Source organism: Anolis sagrei, chromosome 2 (assembly GCF_037176765.1).
Source record: "Anolis sagrei isolate rAnoSag1 chromosome 2, rAnoSag1.mat, whole genome shotgun sequence".
NCBI lineage: Eukaryota > Metazoa > Chordata > Lepidosauria > Squamata > Dactyloidae > Anolis > Anolis sagrei.
This window is the reverse complement of record NC_090022.1, coordinates 4,038,077-4,061,315: the sequence shown is the minus strand read 5'-3', so window position 1 is coordinate 4,061,315 and position 23,239 is coordinate 4,038,077. Positions and strand designations below refer to the sequence as shown.

The window sequence follows — 23,239 nt, the reverse complement described above, 5'->3', positions numbered from 1 at the left end:
AGGGTCTGGAGAACAAGCCCTATGAGGAGCAGCTTAGGGAACTAGGCATGTTTAGCCTGAAGAAGAGAAGGCTGAGAGGAGACATGATGAGGGCCATGTATAAATATGTGAGAGGAAGCCACAGGGAGGAGGAGGGAGCAAGCTTGTTTTCCGCTTCCTTGGAGACTAGGACTCAATGGAACAATGGCTTCAAACTACAAGAGAGGAGATTCCATCTGAACATGAGGAAGAACTTCCTGACTGTGAGAGCCGTTCAGCAGTGGAACTCTCTGCCCCGGAGTGTGGTGGAGGCTCCTTCTTTGGAAGCTTTTAAGCAGAGGCTGGATGGCCATCTGTCAGGGGTGGTTTGAATGCAATATTCCTGCTTCTTGGCAGAATGGGGTTGGACTGGATGGCTCATGAAATCTCTTCCAATTCTTTGATTCTATGGTTCTATGACAGATGGCCATCTAGCCTCTGTTTAAAAGCTTCCAAAGAAGGAGCCTCCACCACACTCCGGGGCAGAGAGTTCCACTGCTGAACGGCTCTCACAGTCAGGAAGTTCTTCCTCGTGTTCAGATGGAATCTTCTCCCTTGTAGTTTGAAGCCATTGTTCTTTGTCCTAATCTCCATGGAAGCAGTAAACAAGCCTGCTCCCTCTTCCCTGTGGCTTCCTCTCACATATTTATCCATGGCCATCATATCTCCTCTCATCCTTCTCTCCTTCAGGCTAAGCTATGCCCAGCTCCTTCAGCCGCTCCTCATAGGGCTTGTTCTCCAGACCCTTGATCATTTGAGTCGCCCTCCTCTGGACATAGAATCCTAGAATCAAAGAGTTGGAAGAGACCTCATGGGCCATCCAGTCCAACCCCATTCTGCCAAGAAGCAGGAATGTTGCATTCAAATGAGGAGCTGGAGCTGACCAGAGGGAGCTCATCCTGCGACCCGTCGGTCTTCAGTCCTGCCGGCACAGGGGTTGAACCCACTGCGCCACTGGGGGCTCCCTGTGAGATTGAGAGGGTGGATACATTGTTCTGTATCAGGCATTGGGGAGGGGGGGGGGGTGGAGAGAAAAGGGGTGAATGGGGAGAAGGGGGTGCATTGGTCCCCCTCCCTCTCGGATGTCCATGTCCCCCCTCTTTCTAGGGCCCTTCCCCCCCCCCCCCAGCACCCACCTCTTTGTGAGGAGCAGGTCAGGCAGATGTGGAGGAAGGAGGAACTCCAGCCAGGCCCACTTCCAAGGAAGGGGGGAGGAAGGAGGACCTTCCTGGGAGGAGCCTTCTCAATGGCTGGAAGGAGGAGACGGGGGGGGGGGGCTCCCAATGCGCCCCTTGAGTCCAGAGGAAGGAATGAGTAGAACAGCACATGTGCCTGAGAAGCTGTGCTGCCCCCCAACCCCCTTTGGACATGGTTGCATGAGGCATGTCTATGCTGCTGAGCATCTCTCATGCCATTCACAGGGCTTCATACAGCAGTCTAGATCCAACCAAAGGCAGGCTTGCCCAGACCTAGGCCAGCTTGGGCCCTCCCTCCAGATGTTTTTGGACTTCAACATCCTAAGAGCCCCTCGCCCAGTCATGCTCCCCATGCTCTATTCTGCCTTGGTCAGACCACGTTACCTGGAATCATAGAATCCTAGAGTTGGAAGAGACCTCCTGGGCCATCCAGTCCAACCCCATTCTGCCAAGAAGCAGGAATATTGCATTCAAATCACCCCTGACAGATGGCCATCCAGCCTCTGTTTAAAAGCTTCCAAAGAAGGAGCCTCCACCACACTCCGGGGCAGAGAGTTCCACTGCTGAACAGCTCTCACAGTCAGGAAGTTCTTCCTCATGTTCAGATGGAATCTCCTCTCTTGTAGTTTGAAGCCATTGTTCTATTGCGTCCTAGTCTCCAAGGAAGCAGTAAACAAGCTTGCTCCCTCCTCCTCCCTGTGGCTTCCTCTCACATACTTATACATGGCTATCATCATATCTCCTCTCAGCCTTCTCTTCTTCAGGCTAAACATGCCCAGCTCCTTAAGCCGCTCCTCATAGGGCTTGTTCTCCAGACCCTTGATCATTTGAGTCGCCCTCCTCTGGACACATTCCAGCTTGTCAATATCTCTCTTGAATTGCGGTGCCCAGAATTGGACACAACATTCCAGGTGTGGTCTAACCAAAGCGGAATAGAGCATGGGGAGCATGACTTCCCTAGATCTAGACACTATGCTCCTATTGACGCAGGCCAAAATCCCATTGGCTTTTTTTGCTGCCACATCACATTGTTGGCTCATGTTCTCCTTCTTCCCCACGAGGACTCCAAGATCTTTTTCACACGTCCTGCTCTCGAGCCAGGCATCGTCCCCGATTCTGTATCTTTGCATTTCGTTTTTCCTGCCAAAGTGGAGTATCTTGCATTTGTCACTGTTGAACTTCATTTTGTTAGCTTGATTAGCATTCGATGGCCTGACTGTGCCTGGAGCAAACTTTTGTTGAGAGGTGATTAGATGTCCTTGTTTGATGCCTCTCATTTCTTGTGCTGTTGTAATTTTAGAGTTTTTAAAATACTGGTAGCCAGATTTTGTTCATTTTCCTATTTCCAACAGACCTCACTACCCCTGAGGATGCTTGCCATAGATCCAGTCGAAACGTCAGGAGAAAAATGCCTCTAGACCTGGCCATATAACCTGAAAAAAAAAACCCTACAACAACCCAGTGATTCCGGCCATTTATTTATTTCTTTATTTATCGTGTCATCAGCAACCATTGTATTACAATTCTAACGGAGCAAAACAAACACACAGATTAAAAAGGAAAAGGAAAAAAAAACACACAGATTTTGCAAATTTGGTATTTGGTTAAATTTCCTTTGACCAGTATCTGGCCACGTGGAGTGCCTCTGGTGTTGCCACAAGAAGGTCCTCCATCGTGCATGTGGCAGGGCTCAGGGTGCATTGCAGCAGGTGGTCAGTGGTTTGCTCTTCTCCGCACTCGCATGCCGAGGATTCCACTTTGTGGCCCCATTTCATAAGGTTGGCTCTGCATCTCGTGGTGCCAGAGCGCAGTCTGTTCAGCGCCTTCCAAGTCGCCCAGTCTTCTGTGTGCCCAGGGGGGAGTCTCCCATCTGGTATCACCCATGAATTGAGGTGCTGGGTTTGGGCCTGCCACTTTTGGACTCTCGCTTGCTGGGGTGCTCCAGCGAGTGTCTCTGTAGATCTTAGAAAACTATTTCTAGATTTAAGTCGTTGACGTGCTGGCTGATACCCAAACAGGGGATGAGCTGGAGATGTCACTGCCTTGGTCCTTTCACTATTGGTTGCTACCTTCCAGCAGATGTCAGGTGGTGCAATACCGGCTAAGCAGTGTAATTTCTCCAGTGGTGTAGGGCGCAGACACCCTGTGATAATGCGGCATGTCTCATTAAGAGCCACATCTACTGTTTTAGTGTGGTGAGATGTGTTCCACACTGGGCATGCGTACTCAGCAGCAAGGGCTGATGTCTTCACTGTATCCAGTTGTGATCCCGAGGTTGTGCCAGTCAGCTTTCGTATGATATTGTTTCTAGCGCCCACTTTTTGCTTGATGTTCAGGCAGTGCTTCTTGTAGGTCAGAGCACGGTCCAGAGTGACTCCCAGGTATTTGAGTGCACTGCAATGCTCCAGTGGGATTCCTTCCCACTTTGAAGGTGATTGTCCTGCTTCTTGGAATGGGGTTGGGCTGGATGTCCCTCTGGGTCTCTTCCAACTCTAGGATTCTATGACATCTGTCTGGCAGCAAGGTGAAACAATAAAGACAAGGTTGTGTTCCTGGCTTGAAAGTGTGTGTTCCTGTGTGATTGTGCAGTGCTGACTTGGGCAGAAGGGGTGGCTACCCCAGGATGTTGCTATGTTGGGGGGGCAGAGACTTCATGAAACGTCTGGACTTCCAAAGAAGGAACAGAGCACCCTCCATCCCTCCTCCTCTCCATCCCTCTCTTCCTCCCCACTCTTCTCTGCTGCAACTCCTCCTCCTTTCTCTCCTTTCTCCCCCCCCCCTCCTTTCCACTCCCCCCCCCTCCATTCCCAGGCTTCCCTTTCCGGAAAGGGAAATGCAAGCCTGCTTCTTTGTATCTCCTTTCTCCAGTCAGGATCTTGATGAGCTTTGTCTCTCTACGGATAAGGTAAATTGGGGGAGGGGGGGTTGGCTTAGTGGGGGGGGGGGCACTCCAATGGCAGGAATCACAGAATCAGAGAATCTCCACAAAGGAAGAGACAATCCAGACCCCTCAAGGCCATCCAGTCCAACTCCATGCCACCCAGGGAAAGTACCATCAAAGCACCCCCGACAGATGGCCATCCAGCCTCTGTTTATAGGATCCAAGAGCTGGAAGGGAACCCTAAAGGACATCCAGCCCAACCCTTTTCTGCCAAGAGAGATTGAATCCTAGAATCCTAGAGTTGGAAGAGACCTGGTGGGATCCTATGGTTGGAAGGGACTCCAAAGGCCATCCAGCCCAGCCCCCTTTTGCCATGCAGGAATACCCGTCCAGAGCCCTCCTGAGGGATGGCCATCCAGCCTCTGTTGACAAACCTCCAGAGAAGGAGACTCCACTGGGCTCCCATAGAATCCTAGAGTTGGGAGAGACCTCATGGGCCATCATCCAGTCCAACCCCATTCTGCCAAGAAGCAGGAATGTTGCATTAAAATCACCCCTGACAGATGGCCATCCAGCCTCTGTTTCAAAGCCTCCAAAGAAGGAGCCTCCACCACACTCTGGGGCAGAGAGTTCCACTGCTGAACGGCTCTCACAGTCAGGAAGTTCTTCCTCATGTTCAGATGGAATCTCCTTTCTTGTAGTTTGAAACCATTGTTCCATTGCGTCCTAGTCTGCAAGGAAGCAGAAAACAAGCTTGCTCCCTCCTCCTCCCTGTGGCTTCCTCTCCCTCCTCCCTGTGGCTATCATATCCCCTTTCAGCCTTCTCTTCTTCCAGCTAAATATGCCCAGCTCCTTAAGCCGCTCCTCATAGGGCTTGTTCTCCAGACCCTTGATCATTTGAGTTGCCCTTCTCTGGACACATTCCAGCTTGTCAATATCTCTCTTGAATTGTGGTGCCCAGAATTGGACACAATATCCCAGGTAAAGTGGTCTAACCAAGGCAGAATAAAGGGTAGCATTACTTCCCTAGATCTAGACACTATGCTCCTCTTGATGCAGGCCAAAATCCCATTGGCTTTTTTTGCCGCCACATCACATTGTTGGCTCATGTTTAACTTGTTGTCCACAAAGACTCCAAGATCTTTTTCACATGTACTGCTCTCAAGCCAGGCCGCAACTCCCAACTCTAGAATCCTAGAGTTCAAAGAGACCTCATGGGCCATCCAGTCCAACCCCATTCTGCCAAGAAGCAGGAAAATTGCATTCAAAGCACCCCGACAGATGGCCATCCAGAGGTAGGATGGTCATCTCTCAGGAGGGCTTTGGACAAGTATTCCTGCATGGCAAAAGGGGGCTGGGCTGGATGGCCTTTGGAGTCCCTTCCGACTATAGGATCCCACCATTCTCTCCTGCAACAAATCCCTCCCTGTTGTATCCAGTCTGCCCCCTTCCTCCCATCTTCTGCCTCCTAAGAAAATAAATAATAATAATAATAATAATAATAATATTTATTTATACCTCGCCACTATCTCCCCAATGGGGACTTGGAGTGGCTTACATGGGGCCAAGCCCGGACAACATATTACAACAAAATAGAAGCAAAGCATAAGCAACAAACAACATCATAAAACGTAAACAAATCCCCCCCCCCCCCAAACAAATCCCCACCATTTTCAGTAGCTTTTCTGCTGCCCTGGAGACTAGGACACAATGGAAGAATGGCTTCAAACTACAAGAAAGGAGATTCCATCTGAACATGAGGAAGAACTTCCTGACTGTGAGAGCCGTTCAGCAGTGGAACTCTCTGCCCTGGAGTGTGGTAGAGGCTCCTTCTTTGGAGGCTTTTAAACAGAGGCTGGATGGCCATCTGTCAGGGGTGATTTGAATGCGATTTCCCTGCTTCTTGGCAGAATGGGGTTGGACTGGATGGCCCAGGAGGTCTCTTCCAACTCTAGGATTCTATGATTCTAAGAACTTCCTGACTGTGAGAACTGTTCAGCAGTGGGACTCTCTGCCCCGGAGTGTGGTGGAGGCTCCTTCTTTGGAAGCTTTTAAGCAGAGGCTGGATGGCCATCTGTCTGGGGTGCTTTGAATGCAATATTCCTGCTTCTTGGCAGAATGGGGTTGGAGTGGATGGCCCAGGAGGTCTCTTCCAACTCTACAATTGTGTGTTTGTTTATGTTTTATTAATGTTGTGGCCTGCCTCGAGCCGTGAGGAGAGGCGGGCAAGAAATAAAACTATTATTATTATTATTATTATTATTATTATTATAAAAGAGACTTACAAGGTTGCAACCTGCCTCGAGCCATATTATTATTATTATTATTATTATTATTATTATTATTATTATTTGAAACCCCACAATATGAGTCCACAGCAGACACTCTGCTGGCTGTTGTATTGGATCACACGTCGGACACTTCCCAAGTGTCTAGGACTGTGTGATGTATCGGTGAATAATGCGTGTAGATCCCAATAAGGTGGCCTTCTGCAGCCGGTAGATGGGAATCTTGTCACTGCCAATTGTGTTTAAGTGCAGGCCAAGGTCTTTAGGCACTGCACCCAGTGTGCCGATCCCTCGTAGTCCAAGGATGATGGTCCTCCAAGGTCAGTGTCCTGGCGGTGGGTCCGTAGGTGGCTGTGGAGCCCTATTCTTGACCTGCATCTTCTCCCACAATAAGGGCATCGGTTTCCAGGTGGAAGGCGGTCCCGGTTGGGGTTGGCTTGATGCGCCTTCCTCTTGGCACGTTTCTCTCTTTCACCCTTCATTCGTGCTTCTTCAAATTCTGCAGCACTGCTGGTCACAGCTGACCTCCAGCTAGAGCGCTCAAGGGCCAAGGCTTCCCAGTTCTCAGTGTCTATGCCAGAGTTTTTAAGGTTCGCTTTGAGCCCATCTTTAAATCTCTTTTCTTGTCCTCCAACATTCTGTTTTTCGTTCTTGAGTTCGGAATAGAGCAACTGCTTTGGGAGACGGTGGTCGGGCATCCGGACAACGTGGCCGGTCCAGCGGAGTTGATGGTGGAGGACCATCGCTTCAGTGCTGGTGGTCTTTGCTTCTTCCAGCATGCTGATGTTTGTTTGCTTGTCTTCCCAAGAGATTTGCAGGATTTTCCGGAGGCAGCGCTGATGGAATCGTTCCAGGGGTTGCATGTGACGTCTGTAGACAGTCCACGTCTCCCAGGCATACAGCAGGGTTGGGAGGACAATAGCTTTATAAACAAGCACCTTAGTCTCCCTACGGATGTCCGGGTCCACAAACACTCTCTGCTTCATTCAGAAAAATGCTGCACTTGCAGAGCTCAGGCGGTGTTGAATTTCAGTATCAATTTTGACTTTTGTGCAGAGGGGGCTGCCAAGGGATCGGAAATGGTCCACATTTTCTAATGTTACACCATTAAGCTGTGTGTCTGGCATTGGAGAGGGGTTGGCCGGTGACTGCTGGTAGAGCACTTTGGTTTTCTCGATGTTCAATGACAGGCTGAGCTTCTCGTATGCTTCTGCAAAGGTGTTTAGTGTGGGTTGTAGATCTTCTTCTGAATGTGCACAGACGATATTGTCATTAGCATACTGGAGTTCTATAATAGATGTTGTTGTAACCTTGGTTTTGGCTTTCAGTCCAGGGAGAAAGAGGAGGCCGATTCCTGGATCCAGACCAGAGAACTTCTACAAGGACATTGAGATGGAAGACGATGGGGAGGTGGACACTCTGGGTAAGGTGACCCTTTTGTCTTCTTCTCCTTCTCTGGAGGTGCTTTTTGTGGAATGTTATTTCCTGCCATTTGAATCCATAGCTCCATTGTGTCTCCTTCTCCAGAGAAGCAGGAAGCAAGCTTCCTTCCTCACCAAACATGACCTCTGTGGAAATGTGGCTCTCGTGTCGTCTTCTCCCAGCCGCCGTTTCTCCAAGCTAAACACCCCCAGCTTCCTTACACTTCTATTCCATCATCCAAGTCATTGATATTTATTTATTTATTTATCATGTCAGAAGTGAATTGAAAATACAGTTATAATGTATACAAAACCACAAACAAAGTTCAAAACTTGGCACTGTACTAAATGTCCTTTGACCCGAAGCTGGCCACTTGGAGTGGCCCTGGTGTGGCTGTGAGAAGGTCCTCCATTGTGCATGTGGCAGGCCTCAGGCTGCATTGTAATACGTGGTCTGTGGTATGCTCTTCTCTGGTATTAAATAATAATAATAATAATAATAATAATAATAATAATAATAATAATAATATCAGCCACTGATTGAGGTTCTGAGCTTTAGCCTGCCACTTTTGGACTCTGACTTGCTGAGGTGTTCCTGCGAGTATTTCTGTAAATCTTATTTCTTGGTTTAAGGCATTGGCTTGCTGGCTAGTATTCAAACAGAGGATGGGCCGGAGATGTCAATGCCTTGGCCCTTTCATTACTCACTGCTACTTCTCAATGCCCCCCCCCCCCCCCCCCCGCAATGATCTTAGCCTCCGAGGTGGATGATAGAGGGGGATACATTTGGACAGGTAAGCTGAGCTGGAACCATTTATGGCTTTATAGGGGGGTTGTATGCAAGCATGTAGCTGGGGGGGGGGGAGGCTTGAGGGGCTTCAGCCCCCCCCCCCCGAAATTCTCATGGTGGTTCACGAAAAGGCCTTACTGGTGCATTATTTAAACTGTTATGTTTCTATCATGATCTGATCACCATACTCAATATATCCCATATGCATGGGGGTATTGGGGTAACGATACAAAAGGTTTGCTAGGGTAGACCCTCTTTCACTCAGACTCAGCCCCCCCCAAACCCCCCCTGAAAAAAATTTAGCCCCCCCCCCCCCCCCCCAAACGAAATCCTGGCTACGGGCCTGGTTGTATGCTCCCTGTATGCCGCTCTGGTGAGCAGTCTGGCTGCTGCCTGTTGGACTACTTGAAGTTTCCAAACAGTCTTCAAAGGGAACCCCACGTAGAGCGTGTTGAAGTAGTCTAATCAAGATGTATCAAGATTGTGGACCACCGTGGCCAAGTCTGACTTCCCAAAGTATAGGCACAACTGGTGCAGAAGGTTTAATTGTGCAAAAGCTTCACTGGCCATATTAATATTATTATTATTATTATTATTATTATTATTATTATTATTATTATTATGCTGGATTTCATATTACAAAATCACAAATCGAACACTTCCCAAGGGTCTAGGGCAGTGTGATGTATTTTCAAAGGATGTGCACAGATCTAAGTAAGGTGGCCTTTTGCAGTTGACAGATCATGATTTTGTCAATGTTTATTGTTTATTATTATTATTATTATTATTATTATTATTATTATTATTATTTCAAAGGCCAGGTGGCCATCTGTTGGGGGTGCTTTGATTGTGCTTTTCTTGTACAATCAAGAGTTGGACTGGGTGGTCCCTGGGGTTGCTCCTATTATTATTATTATTGCAAAGGTTGGGTGGCAATCTGTTGGGGGTGCTTTGATTGTGCTTTTCTTGCATGGCAGAAGACAGCTGGACTGGATGGCCCCTGGGGTTGCTCCTGTTGTTGTTGTTGTTGTTGTTGTTATTGTTGTTGCTGTTGTTGTTATCATTATGTCTGGTTGTCCATCTGTTGGTGGTGCTTTGATTGTGCTTTTCTGGCATGGCGGAAGAGAGTTGGACTGGATGGCCCCTGAAGTTGCTCCTATTGTTGTTGTTATCATTATGGCTGGGTGGCCGTCTGTTGGGGGTGCTTTGATTGTGCTTTTCTGGCATGGCATAAGAGAGTTGGACTGGATGGCCCCTGGGGTTGCTCCTGTTGTTGTTGTTGTTGTTGTTGTTATCATTATGGCTGAGTGGCCATCTGTTGGGGGTGTTTTGATTGTGCTTTTCTTGCATGGCAGAAGAGAGTTGGACTGGATGGCCCCTGGGGTTGCTCCTGTTGTTGTTGTTGTTGTTGTTGTTGTTGTTATCATTATGGCTGAGTGGCCATCTGCTGGTGGTGCTTTGATTGTGCTTTTCGTGCATGGCAGAAGAGAGTTGGACTGGATGGCCTTTGGGGTTGCTCCTATTGTTGTTGTGATCATTATGTTTGAGTGGCCATCTGTTAGTAGTGCTTTGATTGTGCTTTTCTTGCATGGCCGAAGTGGTTTGGCCTGGATGGCCTTTGGGGTCTTCCACTGAAAAATCGTTAAGTTTATGTTGGTTAAAATTCTACTTTGTTTTAGTTACTGTATTGCTCTTTCTTTCCATGTTCTTTCTGCACTATGTGAATTAGTTCACACAAACACTCTCCACCCATTTACCACTGGTCCAGCCCTTGCGTGATGATGATGATGATGATGATGATATTTATTTATTATTTGGTCAGCAAGTTCTGCAACTCAGCGGTTTAACCCACTGCTCAACTGGGGGCTCCATATTATATTATATATAATGTGTGTGCATGTGTGTGTGTGTGTATATATATATATATATACACACATAAAGAGAGAGTGTGTGTAAGGTAAAGGTAAAGTGTGTGTGTGTGTGTGTATATATATATATACACACACATAAAGAGAGTGTGTGTGTAAGGTAAAGGTAAAGTGTGTGTGTGTGTGTGTGTGTGTGTATATACACACATAAAGAGAGAGTGTGTGTAAGGTAAAGGTAAAGTGTGTGTGTGTGTATATATATATACACACACATAAAGAGAGTGTGTGTGTAAGGTAAAGGTAAAGTGTGTGTGTGTGTGTGTGTATAGTGTGTGTGTGTATATATATATATACACACATAAAGAGAGTGTGTGTGTAAGGTAAAGGTAAAGTGTGTGTGTGTGTGTATATATATACACACACATAAAGAGAGTGTGTGTGTAAGGTAAAGGTAAAGTGTGTGTGTGTATATATATATATACACACACATAAAGAGAGTGTGTGTGTAAGGTAAAGGTAAAGTGTGTGTGTGTGTGTGTGTATATATATATACACACATAAAGAGAGAGTGTGTGTAAGGTAAAGGTAAAGTGTGTGTGTGTGTGTATACACACACATAAAGAGAGAGTGTGTGTAAGGTAAAGGTAAAGTGTGTGTGTGTGTGTATAGTGTGTGTGTGTATATATATATATACACACATAAAGAGAGAGTGTGTGTAAGGTAAAGGTAAAGTGTGTGTGTGTGTGTGTGTATATATATATATACACACACATAAAGAGAGTGTGTGTGTAAGGTAAAGGTAAAGTGTGTGTGTGTGTGTGTGTATATATACACACATAAAGAGAGAGTGTGTGTAAGGTAAAGGTAAAGTGTGTGTGTGTGTATATATATATACACACACATAAAGAGAGTGTGTGTGTAAGGTAAAGGTAAAGTGTGTGTGTGTGTGTATAGTGTGTGTGTGTGTATATATATACACACATAAAGAGAGTGTGTGTGTAAGGTAAAGGTAAAGTGTGTGTGTGTATATATATATATATACACACACATAAAGAGAGTGTGTGTGTAAGGTAAAGGTAAAGTGTGTGTGTGTGTGTGTGTGTATATATATATACACACATAAAGAGAGAGTGTGTGTAAGGTAAAGGTAAAGTGTGTGTGTGTGTGTATACACACACATAAAGAGAGAGTGTGTGTAAGGTAAAGGTAAAGTGTGTGTGTGTGTGTATAGTGTGTGTGTGTATATATATATATATACACACATAAAGAGAGAGTGTGTGTAAGGTAAAGGTAAAGTGTGTGTGTGTGTGTGTATAGTGTGTGTGTGTATATATATATACACACACATAAAGAGAGTGTGTGTGTAAGGTAAAGGTAAAGTGTGTGTGTGTGTGTGTGTATATATATATATATATATATACATACATACATACATACATACACCCATGCACACACATTATATATAATATAATATGGAGCCCCTGGTTGCGCAGTGGGTTAAACCGCTGAGTTGCTGAACTTGCTGACCAAAAGGTCACAGGTTCGAATCTGGGGAGCGGGGTGAGCTCCCGCTGTCAGCCCCTGCTTCTGCCAACCTAGCAGTTTGAAAACATGCAAATGTGAGTAGATCAATAGGTACCGCTTCTGCGGAAAGGTAACGGCGCTCCATGCAGTCATGCTGGCTACATGACCTTGGAGGCGTCTACGGACAACGCCGGCTCTTTGGCTCAGAAATGGAGATGAGCACCAACCCCCAGAGTTGGACACGACTGGACTTAATGTCAGGGGAAATCCTTTACCTTTAGTATAATATAACATATATACATTTCTTGGCGCTTCACGAGAAACAGCGGCTGAAAAAGTTGGAGAACCCTTGCACAAAAGCCACAATTCCCAGTTGCTATGGCATCTCTGCAGAGACTTTCCCCCTCTCTGTGTGTCAGGCACACACAAGCCTTTCCCCCACACCCCACCCTGGAATGTAAGCACCCCATTGTGTTCTTGCAGCCAGGCCTCAGATTCATTTTTCCGCTCCGGCTCTCCCATAGCAACATAATCCCCTTTTTGTTTGGGTTCTAGAAACTCCTAGAAACTAGTCCCGCTCCTAGAAACTAGTCCCACTCCCCATTGTTGTGAGATTCATACTGTGTGTATTAGTTCTGTCTGTTGTGTTGAGACAGTCTGTAACAGGTATGTGCAAACTTCGGCCCTCTGGGTGTCTTGGACTTCAGCTCCCACAATCCGTAACAGCAACCAATTGAGAGTGACACTCGTAGTATGTATACATAAACAAATATGTTTTTGAGCAATACAATATTCCCTTGCCGCTTCGCGGTTTGCTAACCGCAGACTCACTGTTTCGCAGAGGTTTAGCACAGCTGGTAAATCACCAGTAACTATAAGATCTGTCAATCGAAAGATTGCAAGTTCGAAGCCCTGGGTCGGCGTGAGCGGTCGACTGTCAGCCCTGCTCACTGTTTACCTAAGCAGTTCAAAAACAGCTTTTGTGACGGCGCGACTGGCGCCACCTGTATGTAAAACTTTAAGTTGCAAAGGTTTAAACTGTTGTAACTTGGTTCTTGTGGGGTTTTTCGGGCTATAGGGCCATGTTCTAGAGGCATTTTTTCCTGACGTTTCGCCTGCATCTATGGCAAGCATCCTCAGAGGTGGTGAGGTCTGTTGGAATTAGGACAGTGGGTTTATTTATCTGTGGAATGGCTGGGGTGGGGCAAGGAGCTCTTCCCTGCTGGAGCTAGGTGTGAATGTTTCAAAGGATCACCTTCATTAGCATTTGAAGGCCTGGCTGAGCCTGGGAAAATCCCCTGTTGAGAGGTGTTAAGATGTGCCTGGTTGTTTCCTCTCTGCTGTTTTGCTGTTGTAATTTTTAGAGTTTTTTAAATACTGGTAGCCAGATTTTGTTCATTTTCATGGTCTCTTCCTTTGAAACTTGTCCAGACTTGCCTGTTTACCCTGTAAATATACAGTTGGATTGCTTGGTTATCTACAGCTGTCAATCAATATTGTTTTGCATCAATTGGTTTGCTTCCCCAGCTCAGTTGTTTGGCCCACCCCTTCCCAGGTAGGAGGGCAGAGCGTTCTTTTTCATTCTACCATCAAACAGCTCAACAAATGGACGTGAGAAAGGCTTGGCTCTAAGTCCTTAGTCAAGTAATCTCTTACCACCAATTCTTAAGTTTGTACTCTTAAGATTAATACTTCATGCCCAGGTCACTCTGGACGACGTTGAGGAATCTTAAGCGCCTTCAAATCAGTCTTTTGGCATCAAGAGGAAGACTTTGTGCCTTCAGTATAGGTCATTGGACTGGGTCTCTGGTTGCTTCTCCGAAGCTCTAGGTGCTCTTACTGCCTATTACAGGGAAAACCAGCTGATCCCCAACCCATCTAAAACACAGACATGCGCCTTTCACCTTAAGAACAGACAAGCATCCCGAGCTCTGAGGATTACCTGGGAAGGAATCCCACTGGAGCATTGCAGCGCACCCAAATACCTGGGAGTCACTTTAGACCGTGCTCTGACCTACAAGAAGCACTGCCTGAACATCAAACAAAAAGTGGGTGCTAGAAACATCATCATACGAAAGCTGACTGGCACAACCTGGGGATCACAACCAGACACAGTGAAGACATCTGCCCTTGCGCTATGCTACTCTGCTGCTGAGTACGCATGCCCAGTGTGGAACACATCTCATCACACTAAAACAGTGGATGTGGCTCTTAATGAGACATGCCGCATTATCACGGGGTGCCTGCGCCCTACACCACTGGAGAAATTACACTGCTTAGCCGGTATTGCACCACCTGACATCTGCCGGGAAGTAGCAGGCAATAGTGAAAGGACCAAGGCAGAGACATCTCCAGCTCATCCCCTGTTTGGGTATCAGCCAGCACGTCAACGACTTAAATCAAGACATAGTTTTCTTAGATCTACAGAGACACTCGCTGGAACACCCCAGCAAGCGAGAGTCCAAAAGTGGCAGGCCCAAACCCAGCACCTCAATCCATGGGTGATACCAGATGAGAGACTCCCCCCTGGGCACACAGAAGACTGGGCGACTTGGAAGGCGCTGAACAGATTGCGCTCTGGCACCACGAGATGCAGAGCCAATCTTAAGAAATGGGGCTACAGGGTGGAATCCTCGGCATGCGAGTGCGGAGAAGAGCAAACCACTGACCACCTGCTGCAATGCACCCTGAGCCCTGCCACATGCACCATGGAGGACCTTCTTGCGGCAACCCCAGAGGCACTCCAAGTGGCCAGATACTGGTCAAAGGACATTTAACCAAATACCAATTTTTTTTCCTTTTCTTTTTAATCTCTGTGTTTGTTTTGCTCTGTTAGAATTGTAATACAATGGTTGCTGATGACACGATAAATAAAATAAAATAAATTGGACTGGGGTTGTGAATGTTCCGACTTCATAGCCATTGAGAACGAGGGAACTTGGAAAACTTCTCAGCTGGAAAACCCCTTGGATCCAAGACTCCAGAGACTGTAATGCAGTGGTTCTCAACCTTCCTAATGCCGCGACCCCTTCGTACAGGTCCTCATGTTGTGGTGACCCCCAACCATAATATTATTTTCGTTGCTACTTCACAACTGTAATTTTGCTGCTGTTATGAATGGTAATCTAAATATCTGATATGCAGGATGTATTTTCAGTCACTGGACCAAATTTGGCACAAATACCCAATACTCCCAAATTTGAATACTGGTGAGGTTGGGGGTGATTGATTTGGTCATTTGGTAATGCTGGAGTTGCTGGGATTTATAGTTCACCTAAAATCAAAGAGCCTTCTGAACTCCACCAATGATGGAACTGAATCAAACTGGGCACACAGAATTCCCATGACCAAGAGAAAATACTGGGAAGGTCTGGTGGACATTGACCTTGAGTTTTTTGGAGTTGTAGTTCACCTACATCCAGAGAACACTCTAGACTCAAGCAATGATGGATCTGGGTCAAACCTTACACAAATACTCAATATGCCCAAATGTGAACACTGGTAGAGTTTGGAGAAAATAGGCCTTGCCATTTGGGAGTTGTAATTGTTGGGATTTATAGTTCACCCACAATAAAATAGCATTCTGAATCCCACCGATAGAATTGGACCAAACTTTCCACACAGAACCCCCATGGCCAACAGAAAATACTATGTTTTCTGATGGTCTTTGGCGACCCCTCTGACACCCCCTTGCGACCCCCATGGAGGTCCCGACCCCCAGGTTGAGAAACACTGCTGTAATGTATCTTTTCTTGTCTAGCTCCCTGCGCAGATCATCCAACTCAATTCGTCAACTATCGGCCTGTTTCCAATCTTCCCTTTTTGGGCAAAGTCCTGGAACGTGTGGTGGCCTCACAACTCCAGGTATTCTTGGTAGACACTGATTATCTAGATCCGGCATAGTCTGGTTTCAGGCCGGGACATGGTACCGAGACAGCCTTGGTCGCCTTAGTGGATGATCTGCGCAGGGAGCTCGACAGGGGGAGTGTGTCCCTGTTCGTGCTGCTGGACCTCTCAGCGGCCTTCGATACCGTCGACCACGGTATCCTTCTGAGACGCCTCGCGGGAATGGGCCTTGGTGGCACTGCTCTGCAGTGGCTCAGGTCCTTCCTAGAGGATCGTACTCAGAAGGTGTTGCTGGGGGACAACTGCTCTACCTCACAACCATTGACTTGTGGGGTTCCGCAGGGCTCAATATTGTCCCCCATGTTATTTAACATCTACATGAAGCCGTTGGGAGAGATCATCCGGAGTTTCGGGGTGCGGTGTTATCTGTACGCAGATGACGTCCAACTCTGTCACTCCTTCCCACCTACTACTAAGGAGGCTGTTCAGGTCCTGAACCGGTGCTTGGCCGCTGTATCGGACTGGATGAGGGCAAACAAATTGAAATTGAATCCAGATAAGACAGAGGCGCTCCTGGTCAGTCGAAAGGCCGAACAGGGTATAGGGTTACAGCCTGTGTTGGACGGGGTTACACTCCCCCTGAAGACGCAGGTTCGCAGCTTGGGTGTGATCCTGGACTCTTCGCTAAGCTTGGAACCCCAGGTTTTGGCGGTGTCCAGGGGAGCATTTGCACAACTCAAACTTGTGCGCCAGCTGCGCCCGTACCTTGGGAAGTCTGATTTGGCCACGGTGGTCCATGCTCTGGTTACATCCCGGATTGATTACTGCAACGCGCTCTACGTGGGGTTGCCCTTGAAGACTGCCCGGAAGCTTCAGATGGTCCAGCGCTCGGCAGCCAGGTTGCTAACGGGAGCGGCACTCAGGGAGCACACCACTCCTCTGCTGAGCCAGCTCCACTGCCTGCCAATCCGCTACCGGGCACAATACAAGGTGCTAGCGTTAGCCTATAAAGCCCTAAACGGTTCTGGCCCCGCTTACCTCTCCGAACGCATTTCCACCTATGAACCGACTAGAACATTAAGATCGTCTGGGGAGGCCCTGCTCTCGATCCCACCTGCGTCACAGGCGCGCTTGGTGGGGACGAGAGACAGGGCCTTCTCAGTGGTGGCCACTCGGCTATGGAATGCCTTGCCGGCAGACATCAGGCAGGCACCTTCGTTGCTGACGTTTCGGAGAATGGTCAAGACCTGGCTTTACGAACAAGCGTTTGGCTAAGCAATGCAACTAATCAAGGAAGACGGTAAATGGAACATAGGAACGGCACAACGACTATGAGAACGGATCTGATTTCAACTGAGGCGTTATATATGTTGTTTGTTGATTTGTCCTGTCTGATTGTTAATTGTTGTGGAACGACGTCGTCGATCCTGTTGTTGCATTGTTGTGTTTTAATTGCACTGTAAACCGCATTGAGTCGCCTGTTAAGGGCTGAAAAATGCGGCATAAAAATGAAGCAAATAAATAAATAAATAAATAAATAAATTCTTTACCCCTTTTGGAACATCAAGTTTAGTGCCTTAGGAAAAGATAACTCTTTGTGAACAATAAAGCCTATTTTGAGTTATCTATAGTGCCTTGATCCTTGAGAGTTCCAGTTCTCTAAAGGAAGGCAAGAAGCAATCCCCTGGGGAAAAGATGTCACGTCCATGTTTCTTTCACTAAGAACTATAGCCCCCAGGCAGCGACGGCACAGCTTTAGATGTAATTAGAGAAATTAGGTACCGCTAAATGTGGAGGAGGTGTTTTACGACGCTGTAAAGAAAGAAGATCAGAAAATGCTGGGCGACTAAAAAGGAAGGAGGAAGTCCAGAAGGCTCTTTGTCATAGAGGATGGAGCAACAGCTTCCTTGGCCACCAAAACAGCTGGACATCGAGTCGAAACAACACACCTCCTTTCTGTTCTGTTTGTCTGTGTGTTATCTATACAAAGTGGCATTGAATGCCATGTATGAATGCTGTGATCTGCCCTGTGTCTCCTTTGAGGTGAGAAGGGCAGAATATAAATAAAGTGTTGTTGTTGTTTTAAAAAAATCAAAATACAAGTAGGGAGGGAACACTGTATATAACAGACTTGAAGACCCTTGCTAGTGGGGAGAAGGAAGGGAGGAAAGAAGAGCGAAAGAGGAGAGGAAGAGAGAGAGAGAGGAGTGGGCAGAGCTATATTGTACCTATACATTTATTGATTGATTTATTTACTTTATTTGTATACCGCCTTTCTCAGCCAATCGGCAACTCAAGACGGTTTCCAACAAAACAGTACACATAATATCATAAAACAAGTATAAAACAACAATAATAACAACATCATTAGCGTCTCCTTATTATCAAGCATTGTCCAGTTCCATCGTCAAGTCATTCTATTTCCTATGTCGTTTACTCTGCATTTGTGAACGCTTGCATGGTTTCCTTATATACAATTCATTTACACATAGCAATCTCTGATTGGTTACCTGGGTTTGACCCAACCCAAACCCAGGATTGCATCATTCACAATCACCTGGAGTAGGCCAGAACACATTCCCCAAATGATTCCCCATATACAATCAATGTATGACTCAGCATTCCCAATCGAAGCCTATTAGCAGTACATGACTCAGTTTATTACATTACAATACATTGTAAAACCTGACAACCTTATCCGGAAACTTCACTTTTTTAATTCTTAACGGGATTTTCTTTTCCTTTTACCCTAAGCAGGTTACGAGCAAGACAGGCTGGATGATTTGGAGGCAGCTCTGCCATCATTGGAACTGAGCAAACATAAAGCAGGAAAACAGACTTTGGAATGTCAAAAGAGAGGGAAAAGTAACAAAAGAGACCAAACGAAGAACAGAAGGAAGAAATCTTTTTCTTCTGAGGAGTCTATCGCCTGTGAACTCCTGAACGTCCAGGAACTTCTCGGAGACGAAGGAGCGGAAAAGTGTCATATCTCTGGGGAAAGTTTCAAAGATAAATGTAAGGTGAAGGTACATTACAAAAGCCACACAAGGGGCAAACCACACAAGTGCATGGAATGCGGAAAGAGCTTCACTCGGCATGCCTTACTACAGTCGCATCAAAGGACTCACGCAGCAGAGAAACCCTATAAATGCACCGAAGGTGGAAAAAATGTCACTGTCAATGGACAGTTTGATTTACATCAAAGAACCCTCATAGGACAAAAAACATATTCATGTACTGAATGTGGAAAGGGTTTCAGCACCAGTGGAAGTCTACAAGCACATCAAAGGACCCACACGGGAGAGAAACCATATCAATGCCCAGAATGTGGAAAGGGTTTCAGCACCAGTGGAAGTCTAAAATCACATCAAAGGACCCACACGGGGGAGAAACCATATCAATGTCTGGAATGTGGAAAGAGCTTCACACAGAAGGCAGTTCTAAATTCACACCAAAGAATCCACACAGGGGAGAAACCATATCAATGCCTGGAGTGTGAAAAGAGCTTCACTTACAGAACAAGTCTAATTCTGCATCAAAGGACCCACACGAGAGAAAAACCGTACGCATGCACGGAATGTGGGAAGAGCTTCAGTCAGAAATCAGGTCTAAATTCACATCAAAGAACCCACACGAGAGAAAAGCCACACACGTGCATGGAATGTGGCAAGAGCTTCAATCGGAGAGAACAATTGCAATTGCATCAGAGAATCCACACAGGGGAGAAGCCACATGTATGCATTGAATGTGGGAAAACCTTCAGACAGAGAGGACACCTACAGTTACATCAAAGAATCCACACCGGGGAAAAGCCGTACGCATGCAGGGAATGTGGAAAATGTTTCCGTGACAATGGACGCCGTCGTCTGCACGAAAGAACCCACACAGGAGAGAAGCCATACACATGTATGGAATGTGGAAGGGACTTCATTAATAGTGGACATTTAGATTTACATCAAAGAACCCACACGGGAGAGAAACCGTATGCGTGCGTTGAATGTGGAAAGGGCTTCACTACCAGTGCAAGTCTAAAATCACACCAAAGAATCCACACGGGGGAGAAACCATATCAATGCCAGGAATGCGGAAAGGGCTTCAGTCACAAGGGAGGTCTGAATTCACATCAAAGAACCCACACGAGAGAAAACGCATACACATGCGTGGACTGTGGAAAGACCTTTAATCACAAGTCAAGTCTATATTTGCATCTGAGAACCCACACAAAAGAAAGGCCATTCACGTGCATGGAATGTGGAAAGAGTTTCAGTCGTGGGGATAATTTGCAAATACATCATAGAATCCACACGGGAGAGAAACCATACAAATGCACAGAATGTGGGAAGACCTTCAGACAGAAGGTCCAGCTACAGATCCATCAAAGAATCCACACCGGAGAAAAGCCGTACACATGCAGGGAATGTGGGAAAAGCTTCCGGCAGAGTGGGTATCTTCGTTTACATGAAAGAACCCACACAGGAGAGAAACCATATACATGCCTGGAGTGTGGAAAGAGTTTCAGTAACAGTGGGCATTGTCGTTTACATGAACGGACACACACGGGAGAGAAACCATACAAGTGCACAGAGTGTGGGAAGAGCTTCGGTCTGAGTCGAACTCTCAAGTCACATCAGAGAACTCACACAAAGGAGAAACCATATCAATGTATGCAATGTGGGAAGAGCTTCGGTAGCAACGCAAATCTGTATTCACATAAAAGAACCCACATGGGGAAAAAACCTCATAAGTGCATGGAGTGCGGAAAGAGCTTCTCTTTTAGCGTGAATTTACGTGTCCATCAAAGAACACATACAGGGGAAAAACCATACAAATGTATGGAATGTGGAAAGTCCTTCCATCGCTGTGGCGTGCTGCAAGCACATCAAAGAATTCACACAGGAGAAAAACCATACGTGTGCACGGAATGTGGAAAGGGCTTCAGTCGGAATGAACAGCTGCGATTACACCAGAGATCCCACTTGAGAGAGAAACCGTCAAAATCCACATAGGGGAGAAATCATGTACATGCATGGAATGTGGAAAGAGCTTCAATCACAACGATTTTATTTATTTATTTATTTGTCATGTCAGGAGCAGACCAAACAATTGTATTGCATTTTTTAACACACAAACAAACAAAACACAAAGTTTGCAAGCTTGGTAGTTGATTAGATGTCCTTTGACCAGTAACTGGCCACTTGGAGTGCCTCTCAGGTTGCCGCAAGGAGGTCCTCCATTGTGATAATCTGCATTAACAACAAAGCCTTTTAAATACATGGAATGTAGAAAGAGTTTCAGTCCATGTGTGTTGGGGTTCAGCCTGATCCTGATCTGTGTGAACCGGATTCTCTGATAGTTTTTCCAACTGAGCAAGCTCTCCCTGACCCTGACAGTGTGGAATCTGTTGTTGATGCAGAGGTCAGCGGCGATGAAAACAAAACTCAACAGCTGGAGGAAAATGTTTTGGAAGTTAGCCGTGATATCACTAGCCGTGATATCTCCACCTGGGGTTTTTAATGAGGACCGAAGAGAACAGATAGTTAGAGACAGAAATGTTTCCCAATTTCTACGAAGGTCACATCGTTTACAGGAGAGACAGGCCCAGACATCAAAGTCAAGGGGCGTTTCAAAGAATAGCTTCTTTGGTTTAAGAGGCCTCCTGCCGGGTGCCTCTTTAGATCAAGCAATGTTTGGGACTATGGCTGTGCCTTGGCAGAATTCCTGTGTTTCATGGCCGGTAATCCCAGAGGCTTAGTTATCAAGTTCATGGTTAGTAAAAGGCTAACAGATTCCTGGTTCTTGTATTGTGGCTTTTGAAATTTTGCTCAAGTTCAGAGATTCTACTGACTACTGTGTTTTCTGTGTTTTTTTTACTCTGCATTTACCTTTCTTTTGTAACCAATTTTTCATCAATAAACAAGGATTGCTTTTCCTACAGTCCAGTGTGGTGGATTTAATCTCATGGTCTCGTTTCTTGAACTGGGATGCAACAATGTGAATCACATGCTAAACATTAAAATATCCGCATAAGAAAGAAATGTTATAAACAGGAGAATAGTGTCCAGAAAAATGGATGTGATGTACTGTTTCCCCAAAATAAGACAGTGTCTTATATTAAGATGCACTAGGTCTTATTTTCAGGGGATGTCGTATTTTTCCATGAAGAAGAATTCACATTTATTGTTGAACTCCCCCCAAAATGAACATTTATCATATACTGTACAGTATATAATAAACAGACTGGCTCTCACACACAGGGCCACAAGAAATAAGGGTTGTCAAGTCCCTGGCTCCCACACACTGTCTGGAGACTGTAGTATTACCCAGTTTACCTGTCTGAACATATGTCTTCCTATAAACCATCTAGGACAGTGGTTCTCAACCTGTGGGTCCCCAGGTGTTTTGACCTACAGCTCCCAGAAATCCCAGCCAGTTTAGCAGCTGTTAGGATTTCTGGGAGTTGAAGGCCAAAACATCTGGGGACCCACAGGTTGAGAATCACTGATCTAAGAGCTTAAGATCGTCTGGGGAGGCTCTGCTCTTGATCCCACATGTCTCGCAAGTGCAATTGGCATAGACAAAGGACAGGGCCTTCTCAGTGGTGGCCCCCCAGCTAAGGAACTCCCTCCCCAGGGATATTAGATCAGCACTCTCCCTCCTGACTTTCCAAAAAAAAGTAAAGAGCTGGCTCTTTGAGCAAGCTTTTGAGAATGCAGCGGAATAGATAACACGAAACTATGAATGATGAACATGGAATGCTCAGACGATGTTTCTGGATAATTGGGTTGTTGTAGGTTTTTTTGGGCTATATGGCCGTGTTCTAGAGGCATTCTTTCCTGATGTTTTGCTTGCATCTATGGCAAGCATCCTCAGAGGTAGCCATAGATGCAGGCGAAACATCAGGAGAGAATGCCTCTAGAACATGGCCATATAGCCCGAAAAAAGCTACAAGCCAGTGATTCCAGCCATGAAAGCCTTCGACAATACATTTTCTGGATAATGTTTTTAACAGGATGACGCCGATTATTATATGCTTTAACGGTTTTTATTTATGTTTTATATTGTAATGTTGATTTTTTTTAATGGCACATTTGTGAATGCCTGACATCCAATTGTGCCAATCTGTAACCCACCTTGAGTCACCGTATGGATGAGAAAGGCAGGCTATAAATATTGTAAATTAATAAATAAATAATCTCCCACCACAGTTCTGGGACCCCTTTATTTGTTGTGTCAGGGCAACCAGTCAATTATATTACATTTGCAACAGAACAAAGCAAACAGACAAAATACAAAATTTGTGAGTTTGGTAGTTGATTTAATGTCCTTTGACCAGTATCTGGCTACTTGGAGTGCCTCTGGTGTTGCTGCAAGAAGGTCCCCCATTGTGCACATGGCAGGGCTCAGGGT

The 23,239-nt window shown here is 46.2% G+C and overlaps 3 protein-coding genes across 13 annotated transcripts in view; 2 read left to right on the top strand and 1 right to left on the bottom strand.

The window, feature by feature from the left end:
* The window catches only part of LOC132766380 (zinc finger protein 665-like), a 67,981-nt gene extending 66,738 nt beyond the window's left edge, over positions 1 to 1,243 (bottom strand). For all 9 annotated transcript variants that reach the window (XR_010909373.1, XM_067465017.1, XM_067465020.1 and 6 more), the window contains exon 1: positions 1,155 to 1,243. The gene's annotated coding sequence lies outside the window, so the exon portion shown is untranslated. The remainder of the gene's footprint in view (positions 1 to 1,154) is intronic.
* A 2,771-nt stretch (positions 1,244 to 4,014) lies between these two features.
* LOC132766186 (zinc finger protein 420-like) lies at positions 4,015 to 22,311 on the top strand. Of its 2 annotated transcripts, none has more exons than XM_067465023.1 (3): positions 4,015 to 4,119; positions 7,712 to 7,806; positions 18,587 to 22,311. In XM_067465023.1, exons 1-3 carry the CDS (start codon positions 4,094 to 4,096, stop codon positions 20,836 to 20,838), a joined length of 2,373 nt encoding a protein of 790 aa, XP_067321124.1. In that variant the 5' UTR covers positions 4,015 to 4,093; the 3' UTR covers positions 20,839 to 22,311. The 2 variants fall into 2 exon arrangements, with proteins under 2 accessions (XP_067321124.1, XP_067321125.1); XM_067465024.1 differs by having other exon boundaries at positions 18,590 to 22,310.
* The window catches only part of LOC132766195 (zinc finger protein 850-like), a 29,678-nt gene continuing 14,180 nt past the window's right edge, over positions 7,742 to 23,239 (top strand). The window contains exon 1 of one of the 2 annotated variants that reach the window (XM_067465028.1): positions 7,742 to 7,806. The gene's annotated coding sequence lies outside the window, so the exon portion shown is untranslated. The remainder of the gene's footprint in view (positions 7,807 to 23,239) is intronic. The other variant, XM_067465029.1, reaches the window with a different exon arrangement.

Coding starts and splice junctions, on each gene's coding strand:
- LOC132766186 (XM_067465023.1), top strand. CDS start 4,094: ATGAGCTTTGTCTCTCTACGGATAAG. Junction 4,120..7,711: donor TTTGTCTCTCTACGGATAAG/GTAAATTGGGGG, acceptor TTTGGCTTTCAG/TCCAGGGAGAAAGAGGAGGC. Junction 7,807..18,586: donor TGGGGAGGTGGACACTCTGG/GTAAGGTGACCC, acceptor TTTTACCCTAAG/CAGGTTACGAGCAAGACAGG.